This window comes from Aulonocara sp. 'chitande type north' Nkhata Bay, linkage group LG2 (assembly GCF_057382095.1).
Source record: "Aulonocara sp. 'chitande type north' Nkhata Bay isolate Kocher_YH1m ecotype deep benthic linkage group LG2, A_spYH_male_GT1.1, whole genome shotgun sequence".
NCBI lineage: Eukaryota > Metazoa > Chordata > Actinopteri > Cichliformes > Cichlidae > Aulonocara > Aulonocara sp. 'chitande type north' Nkhata Bay.
Genome location: NC_141345.1, coordinates 24,027,248 through 24,047,420, shown reverse-complemented (window position 1 = coordinate 24,047,420; position 20,173 = coordinate 24,027,248). Strand labels below are relative to the sequence as shown.

General features: G+C 41.3%; 1 protein-coding gene and 1 long non-coding RNA gene across 2 annotated transcripts in view; one reads left to right on the top strand and one right to left on the bottom strand.

Moving 5' to 3' along the window:
• Positions 1–96: 96 nt before the first annotated feature.
• On the bottom strand, positions 97–18,718 carry atp10b (ATPase phospholipid transporting 10B). The gene is made up of 21 exons (XM_086311793.1): positions 17,581–18,718; positions 14,363–14,567; positions 13,973–14,058; positions 13,554–13,660; positions 11,585–11,716; positions 11,238–11,365; positions 10,836–11,088; positions 10,264–10,460; positions 9,345–9,509; positions 8,381–8,903; positions 8,190–8,290; positions 7,975–8,101; positions 7,687–7,871; positions 5,069–5,336; positions 3,536–3,612; positions 3,319–3,444; positions 3,016–3,216; positions 2,822–2,902; positions 2,558–2,662; positions 1,687–1,874; positions 97–545 (listed from the first exon to the last, which is right to left on the bottom strand). The coding sequence occupies exons 1-21, from the start codon at positions 17,988–17,990 to the stop codon at positions 281–283; spliced, it is 3,930 nt and encodes a 1,309-aa protein (XP_086167919.1). The 5' UTR covers positions 17,991–18,718; the 3' UTR covers positions 97–280.
• LOC147337849 (uncharacterized) overlaps positions 11,614–20,173 on the top strand; it is a 48,606-nt gene continuing 40,046 nt past the window's right edge. The window contains exon 1 of the long non-coding RNA XR_015131543.1: positions 11,614–11,759. This is a non-coding gene — a long non-coding RNA (uncharacterized LOC147337849). The remainder of the gene's footprint in view (positions 11,760–20,173) is intronic.

The window sequence follows — 20,173 nt, the reverse complement described above, 5'->3', positions numbered from 1 at the left end:
TAATTGGGTTACCACTATGCGCTGAAACCCCATCAGGAAACTAACAGGCTTATGTGTTACTTTGTTAGGAGGAGAGGAAGGAACAGACGGCCCACATGCTTTTGTCACGTAGTTTATTGCAAAATAAACTCCAGTTAGAGAGCAGCAGTATCTCCCTGATTGCATTTCAAAAATGAAACAATGTATACAGGGGGACTTCATGTATATAAAATCCTCTGAATAAATAACCATCTTAGAATTCCTTTCCCCTTCATGTTCCCTGTGAGTCTGCAGACTTTTGCTAGTTTTTAGTTGTGGCATTCAGTGTGAAATCATCCCCCATGATATCAGCAACCGCAAGAGACTCGTGAATGAAGTCCACAGGGGTCTCCAGGGTGGGAGAGGGTGGGGTAGAGAGCCTAGAGCGTTTGACCTGCCCGCCGCCCCTGTAGCTCCTCAACTCCTTCATACACTCTTCTCTGATGGAGGGGTCCTTACGGTCCAGATGCTTAGCTTGTATGAACGGGGAGAGGGCGATAGAGTTCTGCAGCACGTGAAAAATGTACCTGAGGGAGAGAGTGTGGTGGTGAGAAAGTAGGCCAGTGAAAAATATGCAGCCCTTTGATGTAAATCAGAGCGTTCTCTCTAAATATCAGCACTTTCAGACGCATCAGCAACCGAGAAGAAGAAGACCAAGCTGTGGTGCAGTCCTTCTTGACCTTCACGTTTAACAATATTTAACTACAATTCTGCAGGTAGGGTTTACACACCGTAAGAGCCTCATAATTGCATAGCAGTTAATGATGTACACAAGTCAAAGCGTGCTCTAGATCAATATAAGTAATTAAAATAGGAGACCCGCTAGCTTTAAATATGTGTGCAAATGTAGACTAAAATAGTGATTTCTATTTTTGTTGTTTTTTCTGTTGCCGCTCATCTAAGGTTATCTATGGCCTTTTGTGCAGAGATGTTCTATTATTTCTTTAAAGATTTTAAGTGGCTAAGAAAAGGGTAGCATTAGAGAAAAGTAGCATTGTCTGCTCCCTTTAAAAACCGCAGGATGATTCAGATTTGCTGTTGAGAACCATTGGGCTAGAAAATCCAACACAAATAGACATGTATTAGGAAATAGATATAAACATAATAGGAAAACTGCTCAAATGGGTTTTTTGAAAATCGATTAAGAAGTGAGTTATATTGTGAACATGAATTCAGCATTGAATGAGTCATTCTTTAACTAAAAATAGAGAATATTTGCTGCTTTTTCTCTTTATTCCGTTTTGAGTCACCGTACCGTCGACTGTGCTGAACGCAAAATACATTTATTAAAAGAAATTATTATTAATTTCAGAACATTTTTATTTTCCTCTGGTTGTCATATGACAAAAAAATGGAGAACGTTAGAGTTTAATATCCTTAGTGTTAATTAACACCTGTGCAGCTAATTGTTGCTTTTCTATAATAATAGATCTGTAAGTATATGTACATCCTTTCACATTTGGTGACTCCTTAAAGTAGAAATGAAGGGAAATACAGAGCAAAACCCACCTTATGCTGCTCATATTTTAAAATTAGACTATGTGATTGTTAAACATTGACACTGAAAAGACTTACCAATGCTAGAAAGTGCTCACAAATACACCCCAAAACTCTGGACAATTAAAAATCTTCAACCCCACTGAGCTTAAAGAGTGACAGACACGGTACCTGGGCAGGAGAGCCACCACAGTGGAGAGGATGCAGATAAGGTAGGACATGGGGTCCTCCATCTGGCTCTGGAGGATCCAGTATGGGTTAGAGGGAGGGTTGCAGGTTACACAGACGGCGCTGTAGGCGAGTGTCACGATGAAGTACAATGCCACACTGCCCAGCATGATTATCCAGTGAACCACCGTCTGCGGCACAAATGACAAAAAACAGCAATTACATGTGGTGGAAACAATCCAGTTAGCAACAAATACCCGTTAATTCTCTGTTTTCTGCTGCAAGAGAAATATTTACAGCAATAAGATTCTTCATCAGTTTTTTTTTTTTGCATTACTTTGTTTCCATGCTTTAAAAAAAATTATTACCTTCTGTTGAAATTGCATATAAATTAAATACCTCACTTAACATTTTGGAAAATATGCATATGTATAAAAAGTTAGGAATAAGTTTAGTGGTTTGTTAGTAAATAAAATTTAGTCTTTCTAAAAAGAGATAAAAAGAGATTCTAAAAAGAGAATATTTGTATTTTGAATATTTGGAGTAAAAGCTGTGGATTAAAAATGAATACTGAAAAAATGATGTAGATCCTTATTCCTTAGTTTTACTTTATTCTGCCTATATTCACAAGGTTTTCACAGAGAGGCTGTTATACATCATCCAGATTTCAAGAACATTTTTCTCCTGGAAACATAGAAAAACCATCTGGGTTAGCTCTCTATTGCATTTTCTAATTTATGTGTGTCTTCCTTTCATTTAAAACCAGTTTAGAGGTCTTAAAAAATGTTAGAATTCGAATATGCACTAATAAAAAGAAGTGAATTAAAGACATTTCTACTGAGGTATATCATGATTATGTCAGTTCAGAACTCACCCAGGATTTGATCTCTATTGACAGATGCATCAGGATGATAAATAAAGCAGATGTGTTCATAGGTGTTCCAAAAGTGAACATATCAATGTCTGAATCCTGGTAGACCTGAGATACAAGTAATTAAATTAAGTACACTATCAAATATAAAGAAGAAAGCAGTTATCACAAAGAGTAGTTAACCAGTAAATAAATCAAATGACGCCCTGTTATGAAAGCATTACTTAATGCAATCAAAGATTAGACTGTTTAAAATGTGTCACTTACAAAATATGGAACAAAGAAGCAGACCAGACTCTGATAGAAGGCATCGAGGATGGAAACCCAGAAAGTTGTAAACCTGTAATCCTGAACAAACAACACAAAAGTTGGAATTCATGAAGACAGAAACTAATCAAAGCATTCTGCACATTTTTATTCAAGACCGAACGCTCGCATGACTTTTTGGGAGTGTCACTAACCCCTTCACCCTGTCCAGTCTTGTACAGCTCGGGCACACCCAGCAGCATCTCTGCTGAGATGTCTTTGTCCATGAGTCCAAACATTATGGGTGGCACAGAGGTGAAGAAAAGGTTGAAGAAAATCATCAGCCAGTAGTCGATCATGGCAGTGGCAGAGAATCCGCAGAAGAACTGATACCAGAAAAGCAGGTTTACGTAGGCCTGGGAAACATATTAAACACAGACGGTTAAAGGATGAATCATGACAGGATGTTAATTTAGACAGCAGAGCATCGGGATGCAGATATAACATATAACACTCACCACGTTCTTATAGAAGAAATAAATGATCATGTTGGCCAGTCGAGTGTAGCACCAGTGTCCGTGGACCAGGAGAAGTTTCTTCAGGTGTTTGAAGCGAGATATGGCAAAATCACTGGCCATGACGGCCTGCAGATGACAAAGAGGAGTTTTGATGTGTTTTAGGCTGTGAGGCAGGAGAACAAAGCACATACATGGAGGTAAAGAAATCAATTCCAACCTGCATCCCCTCCTGTCCAGATATCCCAATGCCAATGTCAGCTGCTTGGATCATATTTACATCATTTGCACCATCACCTGAAAACACAGCACAGATGCTGATTTAGTGGTTTATACAGAAGCTTAAAAATGTTTTAAGATTCACTCGATTCACAAACTCTATGCACTGTATTGAGTCTTATTCTCTTTACTACATGGATGTAAGTCGTTAGTGAACATGACACTGACTTATTATCACATTTTAAGCTGCTATGCGAAACCTATCAGGAAACGTGTAAGCATGATTACTAATTTATCTAATTTAGCCCTGTGTTTGGTCTCTAAAAAGCTCTCTGATAACCATACATTTGCATGAAAATAAAGGTTTTCTCGGTAAGCACATCCTTACCACTTCCTCAGGACTTACGAAGTAGCAGCCAGGTGCTGCTAAACAAACTGATCATTTGCTATAAGTTTGCTGGTCTGGTGCAATATGATGCAATAATGTATTACAATTAGAAAAAGACTGGACAGGTATGGCTTGTTTTACAGGGTTCCCAGGAGAAAGCCTCTTCTCTCTAAAAACAACATGGCAGCAAAGTTACATCTGAACCAACCACAAGACTTGTGGTCCTTTGGACAGGTGGGATCAAAGTGGAGATGTCTGGCAGTAATGCATAGCACCACGTCTGGCAAAAACGAAACATGGCATATCATCACAAGCACCTCACAAAAGTGCATGGTGATGGATGCGGCATCATTTGGATTTGTTTTGCAGCTGCAGAAGCTGGGCATCTTGCAGTCATTGAGTCAACCAACTCCTAAGCTAAGCTGAAACTAACTCGTGCAATCATCCCAAACAGAGAAGCAAATCTACAACAGGAAGATTAAAAAAAAGAAAAGAATCGTGATGCTGCATTGGTCACACTTCAACCTGAAAGAAATGCTTTAAGAGAGCTGTGCACATAAACAAATACCTGCAAACCTCAGTGAACTGATACCTGTAGAGAGAGCCAAAGATTCCTCTATAATGATTTGAGAGACTGATAAAGTAATGACGAAAACAATTTCTTATAGTTATTGTTGCTAAAGGTGGTTCTACAAGTTCCTGAATCATGGGTGTGTTTAAACTTCACAGTCCTGTGAAAGTTTCTTTTGTAGGAGCAGCTTTCTGTGAAGTGAACTAAAGCGCAACGATCAAACAAACATCTGAAGTGGGCTCCAAATACAGGTGACAATTTTAACTTAACTTAGTATGAGCTGAGTATGACTTCTTCCTTTTTGCCTTATTCTTTTAGTTTTACCTCTTGAAATATTTGACCCAAAGTGTACCTGTGTTTGACCTCAGCATGGATTAATTTTAAAAGTAAGTTTCAGGTCTTTATCTTGCATCTGAAGCTCTAGTGTTTGGTTCAAAAATTATACAAAGAAAATGTTTTTGGTCACTTTCATATTATTTTTTACTGTATTTTATGTATGATGGGAAGAAGTCAAGAACACATTAAATCAACTTTTTACTTTACTGAACATGTAAGCATTTCATTGATTTTCTTACCAACGGCGAGTGTCATGACCTTGAGTTTCTCCCGGATCACTTTCACCACTCGGCTCTTCTGTAACGGCGTGACTCTGCAGCAGAGCACGGCGCGGCAGTGCTTCACCAGGGCCACAAAGCGATCCAGTAGGTCCGGCGACAAAGCCTTGTCCAGGGTAAGGCCGTCAATCACCAGAGACATGTTTAGGGTGGTATCCACATTACGAGGATCAGCGTTGTACCTCCTCACTTCTTCCAGGGTGCAGTCCAGGATGTTCGTACACGTGATCTGAAAAACAGCAGCTGATCACTTAGATGATTTTTGCTTTGAAGTTTGTCAAACGTGAGCTAAATATTATAGAAAAATAAAATTGTTGTTTCTCTTTTGTTAATAATGGAAAACTAAATATGCCTGGGTTCTGGACAGATTTCCAGAAAAAATAAACACGCCCATTTTTTTGGTATTTTAGCAACACGATTACTCTACTGCTGATTCACATTCATGATTTCTGAATACAAGCAGATATCAGGCTCTGGTCCCATCAGACTCATCATTGTTGTGTGTAAATAACTCAAACAAAAAGGAAACTGATGGAGGAAAAAGGTTTTTTTTCTATTTTTATTATTTTAAATTTCTTTAGGCTTTGGTAGGACGGTGGTTGTGGGAGTGGATCTCTCAGGTGATCACCGAGTTATGATGGTAGAAAAAAATGGTTCGCTTCTAATATGCCTCCACTCTGGATTATGAGAGAATTATTTCCTCTGAGGTTTGAACATTAGACTGGTAATTAGATATGAAAGCATTAGTTATTGTGTTGAGGCTATCTCACTCCATTCATCATCAGTGACTAGTCCATCTGAGGGAAGCGCAGCAGCCCGTTTGTTTCAGAAAGTCCCACATGTATCCCTCAGGGCCGACAGCCAATTTCAGTCTATTTGAGGCTGCCGATGATTAGACATGGTCAGGTTGTTATGAAGGCTTCATTTCGGTGGTACCAGTTCTTTAATGACCTAAGAGAAGCAGGGCCACACCTGACACCTTATCTTTCTCTGATGGAAATGCGGAGGTTTGACCTTTAGTTAAAATGTAAAAGTGGTCACAAAGGTTCAGTCATTTAAATTGGAAGGATACAAGCTCACAGGAGGAGAAACCTACCCTGAAGTTACTGCTGGGAAAACACACAACTTTCCTTGAAAGACCATCAAAGAAAATCAGTGTTGTCCCCTGAAACAAGCTGTATGTGATTCTGCGAAATATAAATTACACATGTCCCTAATTTGCTTTAAAAGGCCAATGTTTAATAGACTTTTTTCATATCTGTTAGCTACTAATGCTTCCGGTCTTCACAATGTTTTTAGTTTTTGATGAATTAAAATAATGGAGGAAATGGTCCTCTTTCCTTTGAACCCTGTTAGAGTATTTATTATTTATTAATGGTGTGAACTAAAAGGGTTCAGGATTTAAACTAATTCCACATCTTTTACAAAAAGTTTGTAAAAATTTTGTTTTAATGAAATCGATATGCACACTATAATATTTTCCTCTTCAGACATATGTGATACAATTAAATGTAACCATGCAAACAGTTTAATGGTCTTCTACTTCGTGCTCTTTGGTCAGTTATGCCATTTAACTTCAATTTTTTTTTTTATAAAACAATATCAAACTGCAAGAGCACAGAAATGCTGTTTTTAAAAAAAAAAATCTGCTCCAGTAGATTCTTAACATAACAACTTGCTTTGATGATTTCTTCTTTCATGCAGAGGGTCATCGCTGCTCTGTTACATACACCTGCAAATCTCCAGACAGAAAACTAGGCACCCAGGAATGTTTCTCAGGTTTTTTTCTGAGTCTCCTGTAAATTTCCCTTTAATTTCTGTTTCATTTAATTAGTGGTCGTTTTAACACTCAAACAGTGGCACTTTTTGTCTTGAAAACTGGGAACACCTCTCCTCTTGCATCAGGAGCACTGAAAGTGAAGGTAAATTTCTGATTTGACTGGTGTAGAAATTCTTGTATAAAATTCCACCAACTTTTTGGTCAGATTTCCTTATTCTGACTAAATCAACACCTCTAATTTATCATATTGTGTACTTATTTAAATCACCAGAAGATAGACATTAAGAAGATTTTATTTTAACCTTTTATTTAAAATTATTATTTTTTGTTAAAAGTTCGATTCCATGATTCGACACCACAATCTGCACTGTAAATAGGAAGATGCCACCGTTAGTCAGTTAGCTTAGTGTAACATCTTGAATGCCCTTTCTGACACAACCCTCCACATTTATCCAGGCTTGGGACAGGTACTAGGAGTACACTGGCCCCCTAGGATAAAACTACTTTTGACTGGTGCCTTGATGCAAGGGGTCGCCACAGCAGGTGGCAGATTTTTTTTTCCAAGTCAGATGTCATTTCTGACACAACCCAAAGGGGATTTGTGTCTCGTCCTGGGAACTTTCCCTTGTTTGCCGAATCTGTACTACCTACATATTTACCATGCACATGAGTGTTGTAGGTTGCACAACCTAAGTACATTACTTTGATTTCCTGAAAAATAAATTAATGCTCCATTTTCAACACATGCCATAATGAAAAACACCTCAGTCAGCAACCCTTAAATGTGAGGCCTCCTCACCTTGTCTTTGCAGCCCATATTTATCACCAGGTCTTCGTCTTCAAGGAGCCCACAAGCATATCCAATGTTGACAGCTGTCTCTGGCTTGTCACCTGTCAGCACCCACACCTTTATCCCTGCCTCGCGCAGTGCCTGGATGGTGTCTGGAACGTTCTCCTGCAGACGGTCTTCAATGCCTGTAGCTCCTGCACGTGGACATATTTCAAATAAAGGCACCATTCGCACACAAATATTATCACAAAGATATACAGTATACAGCAACCAATGCACGATTGGTGGATGTGTCACCTAGCAGGGTGAGATTTTTCTCTAGCTGCACAGCAGTGTCCATGACGAGCCTCTCTCTATTCTCTATAGCAGCCATAGCGTTCTTTCTGTCCACTGACCAGCGTTTATACACTGCTTCACTCACAACCTGAAACACATGCAGAAAAAAAATGAAACATAGCTTCACTTAAATAAGCAAATCATGCTGGTAAATAGGATAATGTATGATTTTGCACCTTCTTTGCGATGCACAGTGTGCGGAGCCCCTCTTTAGCATAGCAGTCGAGATGACGCTGAGTAACAGTTGCTATATTTTTCTTATTGCCACTGAAGTGCTCTGGAAATATTACAAATTAATTAGAAATGCACTGACCAGTTAATATAGATGCATACTATAAGTACTTAATGTACTCTTATCTCAACTTACCTGGATAGGGTGTACCAAGTAATTCCATGATTGCAAAATCTGCGCCTTTAGTGTACAGCACATACTCTTTGGTGATTGGGTGTCGCACCAACACAGACATTCTCTTCCTGTTGGAGTCAAAGGTCAAGGTGTCCAGCACCTCAAAATCCAGCACCTCCCCAGATGGTAGTCTCACTGAAACGCTGTCAGGGGTGCGAGACAGCAGAGTGAAGCCATATGCTTTGGCAGCATAGACCAAGGCAGCCTCATCTGGACTCTCCGCCTCATATCTCAGATTATCTGAGGTCAGCGCGGGCTCGTCGCTCAGGGATGGAGGATGAGGCGAACACGGCTGGAGCCCGGTGGTGTCGACCCCCTCTGTTTGTCCAGAGGGTTGAAAATTTTCCTCTGAGTCCTCTGTGAAGGTACGGTGTCTCTTGGGATTGCGCTTGCAGAATTTAAAAATGCCACCAGCATTTCTCATCAGGCTGGATAAAGTTTCCAGTGGAGTATTTGTGTGCTTGGCTTGTGGAGACACACTCACCTGAGAAAAAAAAAGAATCAAGAAATTCATTAAATAGCTTTAGGAAGACCTCTTCTCACATTACACATATGGCAAAACGTCCCAGTAACAATTCTTCTTCCACTCAGTTTCTGTTTGTGCATTAACCTTTGATTGTGAACTCAGGGGGGAAAACACACAGATTACATCCATCATCCATCTGCCAGACTTCAGAACTGCACAGTTCAGAGCAGCAAATGTTCAACTTAATGAAGCTTGCCCTGTTTGCAAATCTCCACTTGCTCCATGTCAATTTAGTGAAGAATGTTTTTTTTTCTTTTCTTTTTTTTTGTTCTATTTAAAGTTTATAGTTATAGGACACTGGAAGTTTAAAGAGGGCACATCTTTAATCTATCATTTCTCCACCGGATGTGCCCTCCATCTCTACTTCCCATCCACTGTCGCAGCAAACTGAGCACTCACCCTCCTTCTCTTTGTTGTTGCCATGGAAACCACCACTGTGTTGCAAATGGCTAGGGCCAGAAAAAAATCCAGGTAAGCATCTGTCTTCTGGCTGTGGCTGAGGCTGCCGCTTGATGTCCTGCTAATCTTCTGAAACAGCTTCCCGTCTGGGACCACCTCAGTTTCCTGTCGGAGAGCAAGTTAATGATTTTGTTAATGAAACACTTTTATTAGTAGATTTATTGCTTACGTTACGCTTTTCCAGCTTTGACTTGAGGAGATTGGATAACGTTTCTCTGTTTTCATTGTGGGTTTTTTTGGTCCATGTTTAAGGAAGAGCTGCGAGGAGAGAAGGACAGAAGGAAGGGAGGAAGTGTACGTTCATACGAGCATTCAGCTCTGTTTGAGACGCAGCATGAGGAGTGCTAAAGATGGGCTGTGTACTACATTGCTGGCATAAACATAAGACTTTTTCTGTCTCCGCCTGTATGCCCAGGCCTCCGCTCTCTGCCCCGCAGATAAAAATAGGCGCAGAGTCACTGTACTGTAAATCAAGACGACGGTGACTAATCTATAGTGCACATTTACAGTTTATGTGACATCACCGGCCTGTGCCAAATGATGCTCAGCATGACCATATGTCCTGTCACAGACACAGGGGCAGCTTTGAGCCAAAATGGATGTGCTCATCACTGACACCTAGCAGCTCGGCCATCTGCAGCAGGGACTGGGACCTTCTGACAGAAGGTTGGGTCACATTTGGGTAAAAAAGTGAGAGTTTGAAATTAGGTTGAAATAAGAATTCAGATATGAAATAAGGCTGAGGGCGGACTTCCTCGTTTAAAACCAAAGTTGTGGATTCCGCAATAACTGAACAACAGATTTGGAGGAAAGCAGGTATCCAGACAGAGAGAAAAAAGAAAAATAAACATCATCGTACCAGTGGGCTGCTGAAGGCCACATCACTCTGGGCATTTCCTGTGACTTTGCTTCTGCGTCGGCTGCCATGGCCATGTGTGTCTTCAACATTGGCTTCCTCACTATCCAAGGACCAACGAGTCGGTAGAGGCTGTGCATGCTGGTTGAAGATGACCTCCTCTTCTGCCTCGGGCTCATCCAGGACAGCCAGGCGGATGGCTGCAAATCACCCCCCAAAAACATGTCGACACATGCATTAAAACACTAACAGTGCTGAGGGACTGTTTAAAATCCGAGATTAGAGAGCTGAGTGGAAGGACTCTTTCAGTAAGTCAAAACACCAAAGTATTCAGCAAGGTAACAAGATTATTAATAATTAAGAGAGCTCTCTTAATATTTCTGTTAAACTAGTGATAACCTTCTGATTCTTTTATCCTAGTTTTCTGTCTGATTTAATCAGACATCCAAATTTTCATTTGGAGAAATCTGCATATGAAAACACCATTTGTAACAACGTTACAAAACAGGTCATAATCGTGAGGTTAGCTAAACTGCATCAGCTTTAGGTTAAACTAACTCAGTGAAGATGTTTACCGTTCTCTTTGTGTGGGTACTCGGTTCCCATGATGGAGCATCTCCGAAACACCATCTTGTTCTCAGTCAGGGTGCCTGTTTTGTCTGAGAAGATGTATTCAATCTGCCCCAGGTCCTCTGTGATGTTCAGAGCCTTACACTGTATGCGGCTGTCAGTCTCCTCGTCGTACAAATCAATATCATTAGTGATGAAGAAAATCTGGCCAATCTTGACCAACTCGATGGATACGTAGAGAGAGATGGGAATCAGGATCTTTAGAGGAGAGGAGTAAATAGAAAAAAGGTGAAAGGTAACCCAGAGAGTAAACAGGAGGACAGTAAATGAGACAAGAGGAGAGAAGATTAGTTTAATGACTTCAAAATGAATAACAACACCCTCCAAACCGTCAGAGAGAGCAGTACCTGCAGCAGGATGATCATGGTGAAGAACATGTAGAAACTAGTAAGACTAGGCCTGTCCAGCTGACCGCTGGTGAGGGGTACCAGGTAAGGGGGGACAACAGGCATAGCATTAAGCCATAAGTAGTGACCTGCATACAGGAGGACAGCAGGATTAATCACTGACTGCAGTGCACGGAGGAAAGCTATTTTTAGCAGCATACCGTCCTCTGTCTTCTGTCTTGATATGAGCTTGGGCTTGTGCCCATTTTTTTATTGGAAGTTAATGTCCCCTCATAAATGTAAAGCCATCAAACATGAATCATTTTGTGTAGCGATTTTACGGCTAAGAGATGTAATTCATTACTGACCTAGTGCTCCGATAAGACACATGGTGAAGAGGAGAATGACGCAGAAGAGGACGTCTATGTTCAGCCTCCGCTCAAGTTTGCTGCGCTTGTATCTTGGCCCGCTGTTGTTGAGCATGGACTTGGTTTCACGGCCTTAAAGGAAGGAGGAGAAGGTGTTGATTCCACACCCCACATGGTGAGTGAAAATCGGTACCACACGTTAAGACATGCATAATACATAAGAGACTTTACTGTCATTGTGCCACTGTCACAGCATCACATTAGGTTGTGCTCACTAAAAAAAGCAAAAAATCTTAAATATTGTAATAAAATACTACATTTACTACTATTACATTTATGCAAAATGAACATCATTTTCATCTGTTCGATCTCTTGAGTCCAAGACTCTGAATTCATAAATGCTAAAATGTTAAATAAACACTAAACATGGTGGCAAACGTCATCATGCTAGCTTTGTTTTTTTTAGCATGCTAACATTAGCATATGGGGCTAAAAATTGAAGCCATGGTGGAAGTGCTGATACTTGTAGTTCCTTGAGCGATGGTACACCAGTTTGTCACAATGAAGACTGATGTACCAGTACATCTATGTTCCCATCTTCATCTGTGGTCATGAGGCTACAAGCAGCAACAGAAAGAATAATGTCGCTGATACAAGTGGCAACAGGGCTCTCTCATACAGACAGTGTGAGGAGCATAGTAATTTAAGAGGGACTCAGAGTGGACTGTAAATTCCTCCACAGTTAAAGGAGCCAGATGAGGTGGTTTAGCATCCGACTATGATGGCTCCTAGCTCCACCTAGGTGAAGTGTTTTGGCCTACAGGGACCAAAATGTAGGCAAGACAGTCTGGATGAGTTCTATTTCTTAGCTGGCTTGTCAATGCCTCGTTGTCCCTCCAGAAGATCTGGTGGAGAGAGCAAGGTCTAGATGTCTCTGTTTAGACTGCTGCTCCCATGACCTGGACCTCGATATGTGAAAAAACAAGCCAGCATCTGTGTTTTTGCTTTTTACCAGTGCTGTCATGGTCTCAGGCTTTGGTCCCAGAATTTTGAAGTCATTGTTGTTCTTGATTCTTGTTAAGTAGAGTTTCTGTTTTCATTTCATTTACATACCACTATTTGGCCTAGTGTATATGAAGTGTGAATACTGGTGAAGATGATCAGCTGTTCTAGGGTTGGTTCTGAACCCTTGTTTGTTTTTCACTCAGTCCTATTTTGAGTTTGTTATTTGTGTTTAGCTCCCTCATTATTTCACCATCTGCTCCTCCCTTTAGCATCTGCTGGTTTCATTTGTGGTTGTTGTTTATTTCCTGTTTTATTATGTTAACTAGTTTCGTTTTAACTTTCCTTTACCCACCTGTCTCAACTTCCCCTACCAGCCCTCTGTGTATAACTAGTCAGCACACGTCACTCTTGGTGGTAGTCTAGTTGCTTCAGTCAGGACCCACCCACTTCGCCTGTTTGCACACCCCTTAAGACGTCCAGGTTTCTAGTTCCTATACCTTGTTTTTTCCTGTGTTTTCTTTTTTCTTTTTGTGCTTTAGCAATCCACCCTCTGGTCTAAATCTGGTCACTTCTGACTCCAAAACCCCAAGCTGTTAGGTGAATGCACTGACCAGTTGATATAGATGCATACTATAAGTAAACTGTGGGTGAAGGCACAATGGCTACTTCTGTCCTTTTTATACAGTCTGTGATTACAATTATGATTATGTAAGTCTCACAGAGCAGCTGGCTTCATTACACTGCACAATAATTACTTTTCTGACAGTAAAGAATAATAAAGGGAAACTTAATGAATAAATGTAAAGAAAATGTGACATTTTTAAATAGTAATTTTGTAGAGTTACGCTTGTAGATTGTGAAAAGCATCTTCTTGTGATCTCAGTATTTCAAGAATCGTGGTGGGAACAAACATTAAAAGCTCAAGGTTAAAACAGCGAACCAGCCGAGAAAATGGAAAATATACCTGCATATACCACAAAGCCAACAGCATGGTCCGTGTTTCTCACTGTGCAGCCTCGCAGCAGCAGACTTTCAATTCCAGCTCCCACCTTCTGCTTATCGGGTTTCTCTCTGCAGCAGGAGAAAGTGAGAAGCCTCCTTTTTACTGTCAGATCTCGTTAGATATTCATTACTGCTTATATATTCCCCATTAGCAATTCTCCTGCTTTATGTCTATAGCTGGCCAGCATAGGCAGACCACCTGTAAGAGCCGTGGTGCCTGAGAAAATCGATTCTAGTCTATTACAGCCCCAATAATGCCTCTGGTTGAATCAGAAAGTCCAGCAAGGCGGTTGGAATTAGTTTTGCTTGGCTGCTTTGAAAGGCTAATAGAAACTGGGGGTGCAGGGAGGGGTTCATGTTGTCTGTGTATTTGATACCCACACGTAACCCTTGAAATGATTCAGGTTGTTGTTGGGTTTTTCACACACCAAGATCCCATTGAAGCTTTCAGGCTCAAATTCTGGATGCTGGGAAAAGGAAAGAGAGAAGAGACACGGGAAAATCATTACAAATGGAAACTTTTTAAATGCAGCTTAACCTGTACTTCAAGATGTCTCCTGCACCCGGGAATGGCAATCCCTCTCCAAATACATGTGTTAAAGCTATGTAATCCAGTAGGTATGTCTTCACTTACTTTGACAAGTTGTAATGATTTGCACTTTAAGTAACATCCGGACATGGCACGACTGTTTTCAGAGTGTATTCAATTTCAGTCACGCAGAGAAAGAAGGAAAGAGAAAACAAAAACCGGGAGGCAGATTTAACTCTCACCGTGTTGCAGACTCCAGACACAGCTGTCCTCTGCTTCAGGTTGGTCTCTCCATCCAGGTTGGCTGTCTCTATGTGACACACACCGTTGGGGTCTGATGTGTAAAGCAGGAGGAGGTCTGCAGGAATGATCTCATTGCAAACCACCTTCACAAAATCTCCCACTCGCACATCTTTCCAGTGTCTCTCCACAAACTGCTTCTCTTTCCTGCAGAGATGTCAGGTGCCAGCGATCATTGCATTTTTATCTTATTTTTTTTTTCTTTTTAAAAACTTTTATACTAATTTATGCTGAGGTTTTTGTCTCATTCATTAAAGACATAGCCATCTTTTTTTTATATATATATAAATGTATGCAAATGATAACACTTTTGATGATGTCTGCAATTTATGATTGCCCAGACTAAGCAGCTAAAATACTTACCAATAGATACAACAGAACAACTGGAGGTCTCAAAAGAAAGAAGAAATAAATTATTGCACTTCTTAAGTGGCACAGTATTATTAGGGTTGCAGGCTATAACACAAAGAAGGGAAGTCAAACTCATTTTACAATGTGGGCCTCATGTGGTCCACTTTGATCTAAAGTGGGCTAAACTTACGAAATCCCCCTTTCAGTCAGTCTAAAGATGTTTACACACATTTAAAGCATTATAATATAAGAAAAGTGCCATTTCAACAGTCCATCTCAGTTTTTCTGCACAATAATAATCCATTAATTACCAATTACTTACTTTGGTGTAGTATAAATGGCAATGGTGGAGGTAAAAATGAAATACAGTCCAAAATCTATGCTCTCCTTCATACGTGGTCCTCTGGAGTGCCCTTTCATTCAAAAGTGACAACACTAAAACACTTTAGATCTGAAAGGTGTTGTGGGCTCAAGGCCCGGCGTAAGGACGAAGTAAACAGTTTGCTTTTGGTATTAGTTAAATACAACAGCTTTTATATTATTAAATTAAATTAAATTAATGAATTATTTTACCTTTTTAACTTCACAGTAAAAAAAAAAATCCTTATTAAACATCAGTTGAGAGTCTAGCCTCGAATTCTTTTTTAAAATTCCAAGGTAGGTTTTGGGGAATCACACGTGTGCTGTGTTATGAAGTGGTTGAAGTCAGAGCGTAAACAGCAGGAGCAGAGAAAATTATATCAGGTTTCTTTTTTCGGGGGGGATGACGGCACAAAATGTGATATGTGTTTCAGAAAAGGAAAATTGTAGAGATGGTGTTTGTCAACGAAGTACTGCACGTTGAACATTAACAGATGAGGCTGTTCCCAGGTAGTGAGGCTTAGCCATGAGGGTGAGAGATGCAGGTATGCTGCCCTGCATGCAGGACCTGATCGGTTAGCTACTACTGAACACCACGCCTCACACCAAACAAAGCCAGGACCGCAGACTTATATATTTTTAGTTTCTTGTGCTTATTAATCTCACGAGATGCACGCACAATCCTTTTCATGTCCAGAAGGCTTTACAGTTGTTACGCTAGTTTTTGTTTTTTATACATCAGGCAGTTGAATTCCAGGTGTGGGAGGTGTTAAGTGTGTGCTCTAGCCTTTGACATCATTCCTCGGATTTATTTTAAACATTTGCGCCTAAAATTAGGCAGTAGTCATTGTGTGCCACAAATAACAGTTGAAAAAATACTTGAACATGTTACTTGGCGAGTGTTAGAAGGAAGTTGTTGGGTCGGTGAGCTGTTTAATGGAGACAGCCTCAAGACTCACAATTATTAAATTCAACTGCTCTCAGCCACATTTGTTTCTTTTCTAGAGAACTACAAAAAAATACATTATTGATTCTCCTTTATTAGTTTGCCTACTTCTTTGGCGATCAAGGGATACTTGAAAGCAGTGATGATATAATATCAGCCAGATTTGTTTAGCTGATTTAAACAGCAGATATGGGAACAGCCTGCGAGGTGTGGTGACTGGTTGTAATGCTATGCGGTGAGACATACTTAACAAGAGGAGAGGGCGACGTGGCATTCAAACGCTGTGACAAACAGCCGGCATGCTTCATGCTCGGCATGTTTCCACGCAGGTGGACTGACAAGTGTTTGAGACAAGATGGGTAGAATGAGCCAGAAGATAAGCACGTTCTGCTCAAACACTTCACACTGCTTTGAAAACAAAATTATGTCGAGATAATGGGGGGGGAACTACGTGCTTAAGAGATGGCCCGATTGATTAAAGTCTGATCTCTGTCATCAGTCTGCACCTCCACGTGGGTCTTTTCAGGTAAAGATGGTGGAAAGGCTTCTGTCATCATGCCTGTAAAAATGGCTTCCCAAGAAGAAAGGAAGGATGTGTGTGGAGGTCTAAAAATCCATCCCTGAGCTTCTTTAGGAAATATTTGTATACTTCGAAGAAATCCCAACCAAATGATTTTGCTCTAAGCTTTATGATCCCAAAATGAAGCTTTAGCATCCCCTCCCAGTGAGCCGTGAGAGACCCACAGGAACCTGCACAGCAGCGCACAACTGCTCTGTGTGTGAAGCAGAGGCAACTAGTGTCCAGATGGACCGGCGTGTTCTCTGAAGTGTTTGAAATGTTGTGTCTGGAGACCACCCTTCAGGCCACCTGGATCCTGTCACCACACACACACACACAGATTCACACTATGGGCTTTTCCCCCAGATGAGGCTTCCTAACACCTCTGCTGTCTCTTTGGGGAAACCAGCAGCGGGCGGCGGGTTAATTATAAACCCCACCAGAAGTTGAGGCTTCATCATTGGAGGCAGTGTCTCCAGTCTCATGTAATACCCACCTCCCCACTTCCTCCATGTCCCACTGTACTTCAAAATCACAGCAGCAACAGGGATGGAAATGACGGAGTTTATCCTCCTTTGTGAATTATTCATTTTTCACCAGTAATTCTAAAAAACAGATAACGTCTAACATTACTGTCTTTGCTGACGCAATGCCCGAACGAGGATTTCATCAAATGTGCACAATGTGACAGTCAGAGATATTGTTATGAGGCTCTTCAAAGGAGGAATAATCACCCACACATGTTCTATTTCTAAGTCGAAAATTCCCACGGGGGTGCTGCAGCGCAGAGGAGGTAGAACACAATTGTACAGATCTACGCAATCAAACAGCAGGGAAGAGAGGAATCACAAGCACTGATGTGGATCGTTCGGGGCACGTCGTGCATAAACAGCACGGCACAGCTGTTTCTATATTTGGGACATGACTGTCATCTAGTCAGTTACCTGCTGTAGATGAAGCACGGCATGTTGTTAAGCTTCCTGTCAGACTGGTACCTCCTGAAGTCCTCCCAGGCGTCCTTCATAGCGGTCAGAGACAAGATGACACAAATTGGGATAAGGGCTATTTCTGGCTGGAAAGCATTCACTTCAGGGATAAAATTCAGAATAACAAGCCCCACAAAGTAGAGGTTGGCCAGACGGTGAAACTGCTCATAAAGGTTCATGGGGATGAAGAAGAGGAGGCTGTATTTTGTGGTCTTGATGGCATTTGATGGGAAGTAGCGGTTAGGTTGCTTTCCCTTCTCTAATCCTTCATAAGGTAGATTAGACTCTAAGCTGCGGAGTTCGTTCTCCCGTGCCCTTTGACCTCGCAGGGCATCCCTCACCAGGGCCAGCGGGCTCCTCCACGTCATGGTTGCCTGTCCTTTTTCCTTTTCCTCTTCTCACCAATTTTTCCTTCCCATCCTCTAGAAATCCACTGCTGGTTTGTGTTAAATAGACTCTCCTCGGGCTTCGTCTTTCCTCCAGAGATTCTAGGTGAGTGTGTGAGGCCTGTGCCGAAACAAATGACAACACACCTAGTTCTTCTCTTGAGTCCTCCCCCTTGCACTGACAGGTGTGTTGCATTCCTCGTGCTTGAGCTGTCAGGGGAAAGTAGGCCTGGTGATTACACCCAAAAAAAATTGTTGTGATGTGTCTCAATGAATCAGCTGATTTCAGTCTGGCTGGAAGTGATCTCCTTCCTTAAGTTATATCATGTTTTCAGCTGAAATAATCTTACACTTCAGTGTGGTGAGTCTGTGTAGTGTGTTGTCGGTATATTACAGACTTTGGGTGTTGATTAAAAAAATAACACACATAAACAAAAAGCTACTATCACATATTCAAGTCAAAGGCCCTAAAAAGCTGACAATGTCATAGTTACAGAGCAGAAAATTGGTGCAGTGGGTCATAGGGAGATTTGAACTGACAGCACAACACTGAACAGACTGCCCACGGCCAGTATATATGAAGAGTCTGCATGAAACTGGCAATGGATAGCAAGGCTCTTTATTGGTGCACGGGAGACAAAAATTCCAATGCTCATGGTCTGCTGTCTCTGCAGAAAGGTCAGAGGTCAGCAACAGAAGCTTCACAGGTGACTTCTTGTCACCGCTTTAGGAGGACAGATGCAGAATTTTCCGGACGGGCGTGTCGAGAGCTGGAACTTTGATGGCGTTAATCATGCAGGAGTCTGTGAGCGGAACTGCTCACATGCATGTGTGCGAGTCTATGTTTGATGGACTACAGCAAAGCAGCCTCTTGCACAGATGGCAAGCATGTAGGATGCTTTCCACTACCTCATGTTGACATATGTTGTCTTTTCCAAAGCAGTCTGCCAAACCTGTTTAAGGAAGCCTGATTTGCACCGGGTCAGTCGTTTAACGTGCTTAAATTTAAACTTCAGGCATATTTATAGTGACTGCAGTAAATCTATATGTAGTATTTTACACACAGTAAGGATGCCACGCATGACCTCGCAGGTGATTTATTTTGTTACAGAACAGATGACACAATCAGGTTCAGCTTCACCGGGGAGCTCAGCGTGTTTTTCCATCAAATATGTTTACAGCGAGGAGGGGGGTGGCTTTGGGTGTAGCATTAAGGGAGTGCGGCAGACTCACCCTCTCACCCGTCCCAGTCAGCTCTGGCTGGGTTTGGCTTGGCTGGCACACCGACTTTCACAGTGGCGCAGCTGTGAATCCACACACACAGACACAGTAACAAACACGGTCTTGGAACAACAACACGCACACACCAGATTCCACAGAACAGAGGTCTGTGCATTACTAATTATGCCAGTGACATGGAAACACAACAAAGTAGAAAGCATCTGCCTTTCATCCCCCCCCCTTACATGACAACACTAATGCCCTTTTTTGAAAATGAGAAAGAGAGGGAGAGAGGGCCAATTTAGCACAAACCATCTGTCTTCTGTAGTGAGATAATGCATCTGTTATACTGAGCGGGCAACAGTCGTGTAGAGCTGCTTTTTTAGCGATGCATGGAGGAACAAGGTTACATGTCACATTACATCAGTTTTTACACCAATTTGCCTTTTGAGATAGTTTTTCTTTTTACTCCCAGCAGCTTCACACATGCAGAGTCCTATTCAAACGTAAAACGTAGTTCCCCTTTTTTTCTCATAAACAAACAGCAACTACAAAACACTCAAAGATGATGCTCTCTCAGCCTCGCTGTTTTTTTGTCCTCTATTTTCCAGAGCTTAGTGACAGAAATCTTTGGTTGATAATTTGGTTTTCTGTGCATTTTCATCTGCATTTTTTGCCTGATTTTTTTGATATTCACCAGTTATTTCCTCACTTTCCCAAGCTTAAAACCCAGACATTAGCTTCACACTAGAACAAAATCCTGCTTTAAATAATAAATATTCAGTGTTTTGCACCATTAAATATTCACCAGCATCCATTTAAGTGGTCAGCCAGTGCATGCAGAGTGCACTCGCTTTTGCTGCGTGACGGGTGAGGATCCAGCGAGAGGTCGTGGCACGGATGGCTGCATGGATGGCTCGTTCTCTTTCTTGTCCTTTATTTTC

Excerpts from the sequence above, each read along its gene's own strand:
- atp10b (XM_086311793.1), bottom strand. The coding sequence starts at position 17,990 with ATGACGTGGAGGAGCCCGCTGGCCCTGGTGAGGGATGCCCTGCGAGGT. Across the intron at positions 14,059-14,362 it reads TGTCTGGAGTCTGCAACACG|CATCCAGAATTTGAGCCTGA; the intron begins GTGAGAGTTAAA and ends TCCTTTTCCCAG. Across the intron at positions 7,872-7,974 it reads GAAAAATCTCACCCTGCTAG|GAGCTACAGGCATTGAAGAC; the intron begins GTGACACATCCA and ends GTCCACGTGCAG.